The 13,295-nt window shown below is 42.5% G+C and overlaps 1 protein-coding gene across 3 annotated transcripts in view; it reads right to left on the minus strand.

Annotated features, from left to right (window-relative positions):
* Positions 1 to 13,295, minus strand: part of LOC108048765 (serine/threonine-protein kinase nak1) — a 48,067-nt gene that overhangs the window by 11,390 nt on the left and 23,382 nt on the right. For all 3 annotated transcript variants that reach the window (XM_044457216.1, XM_044457217.1, XM_044457218.1), the window contains one exon: positions 3,755 to 3,876. In XM_044457216.1, coding sequence (XP_044313151.1) covers positions 3,755 to 3,876 — 122 coding nt within the window. The remainder of the gene's footprint in view (positions 1 to 3,754; positions 3,877 to 13,295) is intronic.

Below are 13,295 nucleotides of genomic sequence, written 5' to 3' on the forward strand. Positions count from 1 at the left end.
GCGCACATTTGCATGCCAACAATTTGTCAACATTTGCCCACAACTTATCACCTGCTTAGCATCGCAGCCAGGCGCAAAGATCAAGTGCCGCCAGTGCGGCTCAAACAGCAGCTCTTGCGGAATTTCCACCATTGTTTGTGGCCGTAATGAGCCGGGCCAAGAACTGTCACATGTCTTACTCGGGCTTAGTCGCGTTAAATGAGCGTTTAAATGTCTCTGAGCGCCAAAGGCAGCATGTTTGCTTTTACCCTGCTCGGTTGTTACAAGTAGAGTTAATAAAAAAAGGGGAAAAAGTGTAGAGAACCCGGCGCCACAATCGTCATCGCTGTGTTTACATTTCGAGAAAGGCACTCAATGGAAGCCAACTCCACACCAATGGGATTTGTGAGTCAAACAATGCATATAGTGCACTGTCAAGAATTATTTATAAAGTCTTAAGACCTTGCTAACAATAGCTAGATTTCTAGACACTAAGTACAACATTTTCGGAATCACAGCTTTCGTTAAATTTCCGCGAATCAACTCGTAATGCTAGTCGGGTAATTTTTATAGATTTAAACTTGCTGTTAAGTATATTGCAAAAACAACTTTTTGTAATCAAAGATTCCATTATAAAAATAATTGAAGGAAAAAAATTGATCTTAATCTTTTGGAAGCAAATTCATTAAAAACCAAAAATTGTTTAAAAAAGAAAATGACTGGCTTATGTTTGTTTATGTTATTTTGCACAGTGCTGTTGGTAAGTAGAGTGACTATATGTCAAGTTGGCGGCTGCCTGGGAGCGGCGACAGCTACAAGCCATGTGGGTGGGTGGGTGATCCAGTGGGCCGTAAAGGGGGGAAAACGGGGTGGGGCAGGGCAGGGACAGTTGCAATGCAATGCAATTGCCTTACTAGCTGGATGGCTGTTTGGCTGACTGGCTGCGAGCGCGTTCTCATTGTGCGACATTCCGCATTACGGCGGGCGCGTGATAAGCACATAAAAAATACACGCCAACGGCAACTACTCAACTCAGCCGAGTGTGTGAGAGTTTCAGTTTCAGTTTCAGCGTTGTGGCCAATAAGTCACCGATTCGGGCGTGGGTGGGTGTATACTATACTATATGGCATCTGGGCATTCGGCATGCTGCCGGCTAGAAAGGTGGTTTCAATTACCCAAAGATTAGTTCTATTGACGCTCGACTGCATTGGCATTACACTCAGAGAAGGAGGATGCAACGGTACCGCTACTTATGGCCGCCAATCAATAGGCTTCATTAGCCGGATCGTTGAGGTCCGCCATGGGAGGCGGTGGCGCAGTGGCCCGCATGGACGCCCAGCGGTGTAGCTGTTAAAATTTGACAGTTAGCCGACAGACGCGATCGTTAAGCATCATTAAACATGCCCGCCAACAAGAGCAACGCCTAACTTACAACTAACTGCCAGTCAGTCAGTCAGTCAGTAAATTAATCGAGCTGGGAGCGGAGTTTTTAGCGATCCACGTCACTGATAAAATCACAATCGCGGATCGAGGATAGCAGATCTAAGCAGGGTTCAATCGGGTGGAACTATTGGAACATAGGTAGCCCCCACATAAAGATACACTTTGGCAAACATGTGTTTTTTGGAATTACAAGAATTATTATAGTAAAATTTGAATGAACTAATTAACATTTAGCAAAGTTTTAAAAAAGAATCATCCTAAAACAGATACAAATTAATTATTCCATTCATTTTCTTAACAATCAAATTATTTTTAAATAAATAAATTTATTCTACACCAATTTAAACGCATTGCTCTTGATTGGATTTACTTGTTTTCCCAGTGTCGTATTAATTGGCCCAAGTATAAATAGCTTTGCTGCAGGGGATCCATAAAACAAAGAACTAAATGCGTGTGGATGAATTTTAATTTCACTATCCAGCCGGCCTATGGCGCCATAGCTGCATTCCAGAGTTTTCAGAATTTTCATTTAATGCCTACGAATAAAGAAAAGTTGGCAGCTGCAGAGTCGCTATAGACTGCTGTTGTTGTTATTTCTTTTGGCTGGCTGTTCCGCTGACCCAAATCCATCTCTCAACGAGCCGGGCACACAGCGAAATAAGTTGGCCAGGGCATTTAATCAACAGAATCCGTTGCATTTAATTCTCTGACTGCGATTCGCCGCACGTTTCACTCAGCTGTTTCAGGCGAGCCGCTGATGACAGATGTCATAAAATCAGGTGGGCTCTTCCACCTGGAGAAGGAGGAAGGCCTCTAGCCGCGTTGCCATAACGGATTCTTTCGGATTATGAGGTTAAAGTTTGAATGGCCGCTGGCAAAAAATGTTGTGGGAAGAATGGCAACTAATACCAGACATGTCTCTTCCCATTTTCGGGGTGTTAACATTGTAAATGAAAGGGCGGGGCCGAAAAGGTCTAAGCCAGCAATTGCATATTCATGGAGGCAAACAGGAAAAGATGGGCGGTGCAAAATGGATTGGTCTGTATGTCTGTCTGGCAGTTTACGGAAAAAATAGCTAAAATAGAAAACGGCAACAGCAGCCGCAAAAAGTCCCTGAGAATTGCATACAATTGAAGTCGCTGCCATCAGACACTCATTGTTGCGTGCAGTCACGTGAGGACAAAACAAACTGAAAAAATAGTATAAATAATACCGAAAAAAAAGGCAGCGAAGTGAGTAAGCTAGCTACGCAGCTTGGCAATTAAATCTATTCAAGCCAGACAGACAACAATGTCATGAGCCTTTGCCATATTGTTTCAGACTTTGCCACTCAGCCAATTACATCAGCAGTTTTTTTTGTGTGACCCGTGAGAGGGTCCCCTAGCCCCTACCCCTTCCATCCCCCCTAAAAGCCAACACACACCTGGTCACTGCCAAGGTAATTACAGACAGTCGGTGCAACAACAGCAGCCCGTGAACTTGACCTTTCCGCGGGCATCGGAAATGTGTTGTGCGATTTTGGTCTTGAACCTGCTCTGAACTCCAACTGGAACTCTTTAAAATGCCAAAAGCAAATGGCCAGTCGAAAAATATAAACAAACCGCCAAACCATAACAAGCCAATCTCATTGCGGTAAGAAGTAAATATTTGCTCAGTATTACTTTGAAAGCACACACACATCTCCATAAATACTTTCAATAAAAATAATATCCATAATGATGTCAGTTTAGTCAGCAGTCCCAGATGTCAGAACTTACGACAGGCTGAAAAGTGAATCATACCCCAACACTACTCGTACATGAATGTTGTTTTCAGATTTAGCATAGGTCAGTATTTTTGATGATGCGAGCAGAACAGCTTTTACCCCTAACGAGTACTGAAATCAAGTGTAAAATATGCAAAATTAAATTGAATCCGACAGAGAAAATGAACATTATTTGCGTAGAATTCAAAATAAAGACCCTGCGCGATGAACCCATTAAATTGTTTACGTAATCCATTTAAATGAATGGTCAATTCGCGGCGAGGTGCGAACTGAATGCGTAAACACAATCGGACCACATGATCATCAAAAGCTAAGGGAATACATATACATATGCCATATAGCTCATTTGGAGTCGACAACAACAACCATTCATAAGCCCCGCAGTCAAGTTTGCAATTAAAATCAGAGAATATGAGTCAGAAAAACAAGCATGGCATTGACCCATAAGATGCTGCTCAACTACTTATGGTTTTATTTACTTGCGATTAGAATAAATATATTTTTCTGGGCTATTTTTAGCCGTCATTCCTTCCCGATAAGCTGGACTCTATGATAATCTTCACTTACCTCAGTATATTTGCGTGCGAGAGCTTATTGAGGAGCTGCACTTCCCGCAGCATATTCGGTCGATTGGCCCGCAACTGATTCATCTTGAGCACCATCACCTGGCCGGTTGTACGATGTGTGACCTGGAAAACAAATCAGAAAAACATTGCCAAAATCAGAAACATGAATTTATATAGCAAGTAGTAAGTGGCAGATCCATAAATCGTTCTGCCAGCGCTGACAACTCAAGTGCAAAATGTGAGGACACGGCTAACTAAACCAGGTATCTATTTTTGCAATGTTCCAGGGTCAAGTTCGCGTGGAAAGTTGCTGGCGAGTGCAAAGCAAATATCGAGAGCTGGAGGATAATTGCATCGAAACAAGTGAGACAACACCAAAGTGGTTTTCATGGATTTTTGCAGACCAAATGAAAAATCAATAAACCCGTCTGTCTGCGCTTGGTCCAATGCAATTTGATGGTCGGCGGTTAGCAAGCCAGAGCTGTCTGCAATCACAATTAAAATTGTAAATTGAATTTGCCTTTTGAAGGTGGGTTGGTTAGGTACGCCTGCCAAGGGGTTAAATGTCATTTGGACTGAATTGTCCGGAGCTCCCACGTAGGTGTTATTTCTGTACATCTGCTACACTGACGAAAAATGAAAGATTCTCTAAATCTTATTGCATAAATTTGTACAACCACTTCCTAGTGTTCTTTAATATTTGTATACAACTTTTTATACTCTTTAAGGTCAAAACACTATTGGTACAATTCCATTCTTGTCTCTTCCATTTTTTCATTAAATATTTAATACAAGTCACCTATCAAAACCCATGTTAATAATAAAGAACATTTCTAAGTTAATGTTTGGCTATGCAGTCTTTATTTGGAGATAATACTTTTGATTTAATAGTGACTTTTTCTTAGTTTAGAGCTCGTTGTCTGAGCCGGGATTGCCACTTGGCGCCAGACAACATTATTCACAATTCACTTAAATAAATAGCCCCGAGTCGCTGCCAAGGTACACACGTACATACATATTTAGACCGTCGACAATGGCAACTTGTATTTAGCTCTTCTTGAATTTTATTCTATTTTTATGCCGTCGAGCAAGGCAAATAAGCAGTGAAAACAAACAGCAGGCACAGACACTTCTATTTCTTGAGCGCGAATTTCTCGGCTCTTTGCTAATGGCAGCAAATTAAGTTTCCTTGTGGCCCCCAAGCCCCTGTCCCTCGCGATCCTCTCGAGTTAGGCCGGTCTATAGGTGAGTAAGCTGATATGCTGGATGGATAGGATGGATAGGAAGGATAGGGGGCTTGGCATGGAAATGGGGCCTGGGGACACGTGTGCGTGGGTGACACACACGACGCCGACTTCCATACAACGATAAAAACTTCAGTACCAACAACAGTCGTAACCAAGTCATTGTCATTCTTTATTGTCCTGTTGCGCTTTTAGCTCATTTCGGCTTTGTGCTGGCCTCCATTCGCTAGCTGCCTTTGCGTCGGTGTTAACAAATTTATGAAGTTTCTGTTGCCATTTGCTATTTGCTTACGCCCAGCGGGCAAAGTCCAATTCACGGCGGTCTGCAGCCATGAGTTGTTTAGCTTGTTGTCTGGCAGCATGTGGCAATCACCGAGAGGGGGAGAGGTGAGGTGCTCCCAAGATTCTTAACTCGGCTCAGAATTCGATTTCCGCTTTGTGTCACTTTATTTTCGGCTAGCTCCTCATGTCAGCCGCTCATTTGCTTATCTGCCACTCAAAGAGCTTTCAATATACTTATACTTTATACCTATATGTTTTTCGCAATAAAATCGCCTCAAATTGCTGACACACCCAGCCGGATGGACTCGAAATATATTTGAGCAAGGCAGTTCTCTTTTAAATCGCTTCTGTTCATCATATTGATTTTACAGGTGAAATTCGGTAAGTAAACAATCATTGTTAGATGAGAAGCAAACTTTCTTAATTTGTCAAGAATAGATTTTTTAATTTATTTAAATTATAAATTTCTGATAAAAACAAGAATAAAAACATTTTTTCCTTGACACTTCTGGTAATGAATATTAACTTTTCTTATTGGCATCGAATTATCTTTGATTAAAAATAATTCTACATTGAGAAGCCCTACTGTATTTCTTTCTTTAATTACCAAATTATTTGTGCGTTGTGCGTGACCAATAAAGCGCGAATGCTTTATGTATGTTTGCCAAATTGATTTGCATTAAATGAGTCCCTACCTTACAGACTGTCACAGCCTGTCATCCCGACCGACCATCAAAAGAGCCACTCCCATTAAGTGTTTGCTTGGACAATTAAACCATTAAATGCATTTTAGAATGCTTTAGAAGCGCTTAATGAGCGCTGCAGATGAAAAGAGGCAGTTCCTACAAACTGCACGCTGGGTACGTGTATTTATCCAAAAATGTTCAAACTGTTCGTGCTGCAGACAAAGCGATTGCTCCGACTCCGGCCGGTGCAGTGGACCAAAAAGTGGCACGTCCATGCTCCTAAGTCCGAAGAATGGGCCTGCAACTGTGCTAAAAGAGATCTTACTCAGTCTACACATGTGTGGATTGATCTTTTGCTCGGCGGCCAGCTTCAAAGACCGTCCACCAGTCGGTCGGTTTCTTATTGAAAAGCGTTTAGGCCAGCAATGACGTGAGAAAAGAATTACCGACACAGACATATCCATACATCATCAGCATCGATGGGCTTCCAAAATAATCAATTACGGGCGAAATTCGAAAACGAAGGTGTTCGAGTGAAAGAAGCCTCTGGTGATCTGGGTCGTCGTGTGTGGGAAAGTTATTGGGTTCTAAAAGCTTTTTGAGCGGCTTAGAAAAATCCCAGATTTCCACCGAAATTCATTTGCACCTCCAAACAACTCAAATCTTCCGCTTCATCGTTTAATTTACCCCCAAATGAGTGATAAACAATCGCCGAGCGTAAACAGCAGAACAAGAAATTATTTATGATGGAATATAAACCACACACAGTCATAAAACCATTTAAACTCCTTTGTTCTGTTTGTTAGTTTTAAAGCATGAAAATGCTTTTAAATTTTCGTTTACACTTCAAATAGTGTCCAACTTAAAGTTCCGCCAATGAAATCCGTCGATAACCGGAGGAGGAGAGAGTGAAGTCATCCGTTCTGCGCATTCAAATGAAACACATCAAATTATTATTACTTAACCAGTTTTAATGGCCAGCTGAGAGCCTCCTCATCGCATTGCATCGATGGTTATGTCAACAGGCAGCAGCAGCAGCATCTCGGCATGCAAACAAATTTCTTGCCTTTTGCCGTAAATACTTGTATTTTCACTTTCAGTTGAGGCAAAAATGAAAATAACAGCGGCCACAATAAAATGGTGGCGTTTGCGGAAACAAAACAACAACGAAAGTTGCCGCACCACCTCGCCAAAAAACATCCTTTTTGACCAAAAGGCCAGGCTTTTGGCCGAAACCAGTCGGCGTCCACTTGAAGCGAGGCTCACACTGACATTTCAGCCGGCGGAATACAAAAACGAATAAAAAACTAAACGAAAAATTGGTAATCGGTAAGCAGAGAAAAAACCCGCTCTATTCAGGCCCAGCTTGTTACATGTATTACTGCTGGCCGAAAAACGCGTTTTTAGCCAACGGACTCGGCATGGGGCACACGTGTGACATTCGATCTGCGGTGCCTGTTAAACTTCGATTCGATTGCACCGGCTACTAGGGAAAATATGCCAGCTATTTCCACGCCGCCGCTGTGTTTCGTTTTGCTGGTTAACAAATACTTAATGCGATTTACAGTTGGGTTTTTTCATTCACCAAGAGAGCCTGGTCAATCATCTTTCACATGGCAAGCAGCGTGTTGTGGCAACACGAGTTAGCGGTACAATGTCACCGGCGGAACGGCTGGAGGGAGTCGAGTCTGGCCAAAACGTGTTCTGGCACACTCCGCCGCGTTTTTCACGCTGCTGTGCGAACTCGAACCCAAACCCAAACCCGGCCCGAACCCAAGAAATACGCACGACAAATGTCGGCTAAAACCATGTAAGACAAATATTAGGCGAGAGGTGTTGCTGCCACCAACTTCTGGTCATTCCCATTCCCAAGTAGTTGGCAGAAAAAGAACCAGCTGGGAGCTGGTAGCTGAGAGCCGGCTTTGAATGGAATTTAACCCAGTTTGCTTTCTTCTTTCTCGCTTGCTGGCTCGCAGGCTGGCTGGTTGTCTTCATTTCTAGCCAACTGGCTTTTCAGTTTGGTTTTGGGCGTCAGGGGCCGCTCTAAATGGCCTTTATTGCTATGGTCAGTTATAACGAGGCAATGGAGAGACAGGTGACTTTGTTTGGTTATTTGCATGGAGCTCAAAATTGGGTTAAATGTGGATAATATTGCACGACCCTATTGTCACGAATAGCTAGAAGAGTAAATTAGGATTTAGGTTAGAGTGAACGTATGTTTCTAGGTTTATAAATCGAACCCACTCTCCAAAGTGGGAGACAAATTTGGTGAACTAAAATTAACCTTGACAGCTGGACTGACGTAGTACCCAATATTTTTAGACATCGTGATACGGTCAAATCGTATGCGCCTTATCGGACCGTATATATACACCTACAGTCAGTAATAGCAGCCTAGTCAAGTATTAGGATTATAATTTAATAGCTAATCTTATCAGTTGTCAGTGAGTCTCGGGCCAATCTTATCGGCCCATGGAAAGTTCAACTGCCCAAGGGCGAAATTATGATTGGCCATAAAGATGCATCCGCTGGCGGCAAGGATGGGGATTCGGTGGAATTAATTAGACGAAAAGTGAGTGAGTATGAGCGAGTATGCATCAATCACCATAAACATTTGTTAAGCCGGCAATAGCGGAACACAATTGCAGATAAAACTCCGGCCAGCCCCCAAATAACAGATATATATCTTTATATTATGCCCGGACCACAAACAGAGTCGTAAACAACGGCAGCGAAAACTATAAGCTCAAGTGCCGTTTTAAGCGATTTCGAATTTGGTTTTCATGTGAAACGAGCGGAATTCGTTGTTGCACCTTGTACATTCACACCATCACTTTCCAGGTGGTTTAATCGGCGGTGGGCGACCAGGAAGTGTCCATTTGAGCAGTGCAAATCAAAGAATATTACAGGCTTCAAGCAAAGATGTTGCAAGCGGCTATTATTATTATTATTGAGACAACACATACGCGGCCAAGATACAGTTTCAGATTTATGCAACCTTTTATTGAACTTGTTAGGTAATGCGCCTCGGACTTTAGATGATTATTATAGTTTGTGGCCGTTTGTTTGTGCTTTTAATTGTTAACGGAAGCTTCGGCGCAGTTATGCAAATGCTTTTTGCTTTTGTTTTGTTTGGTTTGGTTTTTTTTTTGGCGGTTGGCTGTTTTTTGCTCTGCAGCTCCTGCTTGTTGTTTCACCTTTTCCTTTGTGGCACATGTTTAACAAAATTTTATTTCGTGTTAAGCAAATAATTTAACAAGTAAAATGTTGTTGCTATTAGATGTTGCCGGGGCAGGAAGCAATGGCAACGGCAACAGCTGCAACAGCAACGGCAACGGCAGCAGCAGCTCACGCATATTGCACAACTTTTAGTGGGAGGATGAGGTGGGCGCAGGCAATTTTTGTAACAACAGCAATTATTAGCTGTTAGTTGTAGCCAACATGGAAATTCGATATCAAATTGAAAAGCCGAGGGAAAAGTGTTGGCGGAGGCGGGGACAATTAACGCATACTGAAATCCAACCGCTATTCATCACGAACATGCGGAAATTGCAAGTACATCTCATGTATTTATCAGCTAAGCCGAGCCAGCGAAAAGTAATAATAACAAACATTGCATAATCAATTAAATCTGACAAGGAGGCCTCACTATCAGCCTTCGAGATCACCTTCAGCAGTTCATTGCACGTTCGCTGGATGGGCTGGCCTATCTGCCAGCCGCGTATAACTAAGTATAGTTTAATGGCCCGTGTTATGTCATCCCATTCCAAAGGCCCCCGTAATGCTGTTCTCACGATCTGAGAGACTCTAGGACTCGCTTTAATGACATCGGACGACAGCGAACTTTACGATTACACGACCGGCGTCGTAGCGGCCATAAAAAGCATTCAAAATCGAACACGTTCTACATATTGAATTATAACAATGTCACAATAGGAACAATCCAGCCGTCATGTGGGATGACTCGGCAGCCCGGGTTCTTTTAAGTCTCAGTTCCAGTTTGAGGTGGATCGGACCTGGGAATGTGCCATGCATACGCTTAAGGGTTCGTGAGCGGGCCCTAAGAGAGCTGTTCCTACTGCTCCTCGGAAATTAATAAACTAGACTACGTGCCGGCCGTGGATACTGAGTATTGTTTGCTGAGGTGAGGCACGACGACAAGACATTCTTGGATTGGATCGAACCTGATTTGTTTATGGGCTTGCCCAGCTGCATATTTCCCTGTAAGCCTCAAAACGGAGAACGTCGACGACCCCCTGCCAAGACTGAAAGTTATAGTACACCTATTACCGATCCGCCGAACCGAAGGTCATAATTATTCGTATTCTTGGGGTATCAATCATTTGCGGTTGAGGAATGTGCTGAAATGGGCAATCCGCGCACATTTCTATATATACAGGTAATGACTTAATAATTTGCCGAACAATATATTAGACTGATTTATAGTGGCCGCTATCTCTGTCTCGCTTCGCCTCTATTTGTGTACTTTACTTTACGATACTGTGCTGTACCGTACAATAATAAAATTAAAAGCCGCTTAACTTGTTTACTTTTGCATCAATGGCATGGCAAAAGACATAATAAATGGGTTAAGCAAACACACTCTCACAAACGCACCTAAAAACAAGCAGCGTCATTAACCGACGACGTTTCAGGCCCGTTGAGTGCCTCAGATAGCTGAGCATTACTTCCAGGGATCTTAGATTGTAGATACTCGCACTCACGAAACGATTGCATAGGAGTTACAGTTTTCAGCTATTTCGTTTTCTCTAATATTCGGCGGGAAAAAAACGCCCAAGGTAGTTCCGCAAAACTCTGGCTGTTAATTTTTAACGGGATAACCTTAGAAATGGTTAGAAATACTCACATGACTGCGCTTTTAATGGCTGACTCATATGGAGATATATTCATAAATTATAATAAAACCAAGTGCATTTTTGTATTCATTAAGCATGATGCAATCGGCTGAATTCACGGTAGTTTTATTTTAAACCTCAAGCCACATAAAATGACTCTAAATCCGTTTGCAAATATTATTTTTTTGATTTTTATTTTAGTACTCCTTAAACTTTTTATAACTCGCTATGTTTACTTTGCAAATCTATTAATATACTATTTAATTTCATTTATAATTACAAAAGGCAATCCTAATAAAGTGGCATTTATAAGGAGCGTGTCATTGCCATTGTGTATGAGAAATAATTTAATCTTTAATACATTGCTAAAGCAATTAAATGGATAAATGTAACAGAAAATCAATTAAAGACGTCTTGTTGTACATGAGCAGCAACCACGAACAGCACTATATATCGACAACAAGTCGCGTCAAACAAACTGTGCTAAATACCAGAAATGAAATAAAAATAAAAAAAAAACCGCACAAGACAGTAGCGAACTGTTAATTGGATGTGGCGACTGTCAATCGATAGGTGGAAGTGAAAAGCAAGAACAAAACTGTGTGCCTCCCCGTCTCCAAGTGCGTTTTTCAAGTACGTCAACAGGGATTAGGGGTGTGCTGCGAAATAATTTGACCTTAGAGCCAAATTAATCGAATAGTTCGGGTTCGGGTTGGAAATTCACTTTTATAGGAAAGATCAATCCAGCAAGTTTTCATTTTCAATTTCATTCTGTGGCGCCGCCTGCCTATCCCTTCTTGGCGTTAGCTCTTTGATCACTTATGCGCGGCGAGTAAGTCATACAATTTAATTGCTTTTATCGCACGCCTTAAATCGCAAACATCAGTCGATGTGGGCTCTGTCAATTAAATTAGAAAAGCGCGTGTGTGTGAGAGTACCTCTGCCTCAGACAGTTGCACACCAATAACAAGTAAAGAGCCGGAGTGGATGAGGCGATGCATTTGGCCAGTTGTGACACGTCCCTGTGATTAAAATCAACATAAAGTCCAGACACACGCCTTCCGCTGTCTTCCCCCTCTGTTTTCATTAAATGACAACAACAAGCACTTCCGTTTCCATGGATTTTCTCCAGCTATTTCATTAAGTGTGGCGCATTTGCCATAAGCAGCCGTGCGTCCCGGTCTCAGCGCCCTGTCGCCCCCTTTTGACTTGGCCAAAACAAGCCAAAGCGATCCAATCAAGACGGCTCGGATCGGTCCCCGTTGCATGCTGACCATAAAAGGGTCACTGGCATGCTGCTGGCGATTAGCACGAGATGCCAGTCGAAAGGGTTTTCGCCTCCCTATTTGGCTAGCGAAAATACAAACTAGATAGGAAAGTTATATTCGGGGATCGAAACTGGGAATACTCTCACTTCTTGAAATGACTATATGAAATGGGATTATCCAAGTAAAGCAAAGTTGAGTCCATATTTTACTATCGACTTATATAGCAAAAAGTTAACCAATTAATATTAGGTTTTTAAAATGAAACCAACATTAAAGCTGGTAAATAGTATATACGCCCAACAAAGAAAACGTATTGCAAACCACTAGACAAAATGATGGTACCCACAGGATCTAGGGTATAGAGGCTAGAGACCACGGATCTCCGGAGAGATCTTTTGGCACAAAGAGCTGCATTCGAGATCCACGCAATTTCCATACCCACTAAGGCTGAACTTTGTCGGCTTGTTAAGTGCGATCGGGTACGAAATGTAATTGGTTTGGCGCGTTAATAATCAATTGGCGTTTACATTTTAAATGTGGCATGCCGCGGCCGAGGAAAGGCGGTAGCGTTTGTTCTCCCGGCGAGACACCGAAGAATGCCAGCCAGGCCAAACGGAGCCAGCACTCCAAACTCTCCATTGAGATCGTGGCGACGTCTCGGCTTTGCCGTCTGCCCTTGATGAAGTGCCACATATGCTGCCCGCCACAGTAGCCAGTCCGTATGATGGAAGACCCAACTCCCTTCCTCCCCAGACAAACTTTGTGCAACTCATGTCAAGTGGGCCGGACTGGACGGCGGTTACACGTGTCGCCCAACGTCAACGCCATACCCAGCACCCAACTAGTTCTAATCGAAGCGGGATCGTGTTACACGACAAAAAAAGATATCTAAGACATGGTATTTTAAAACCATGATTAAATCATTCTTCATTTGTAAAAAAAAAACTAGTCTAGTTCGAAACAATGCAGAATATGCCAAAAATTTTGACTTTCTATTGATCGATTATTAAGATTTTGTTCTGAGTGCAGAAACCAGTTGGACTGGATTGATTGGTGGCGTTTCAAGCTCAAGTCCATCAATCAGCGGCTTGTTTAGGAGGTGAGTGAGCCATGGGCAGCAGAGCCGGGCTGAAATAGCTTTTTAATTGTCGCAAATATTTATAGGTAATTTCTCACGCATATGTAGCTAAACTGATTCGTGCGATT

Source organism: Drosophila rhopaloa, unplaced genomic scaffold (assembly GCF_018152115.1).
Source record: "Drosophila rhopaloa isolate 14029-0021.01 unplaced genomic scaffold, ASM1815211v1 contig_155, whole genome shotgun sequence".
Classification (NCBI taxonomy): Eukaryota; Metazoa; Arthropoda; class Insecta; order Diptera; family Drosophilidae; genus Drosophila; species Drosophila rhopaloa.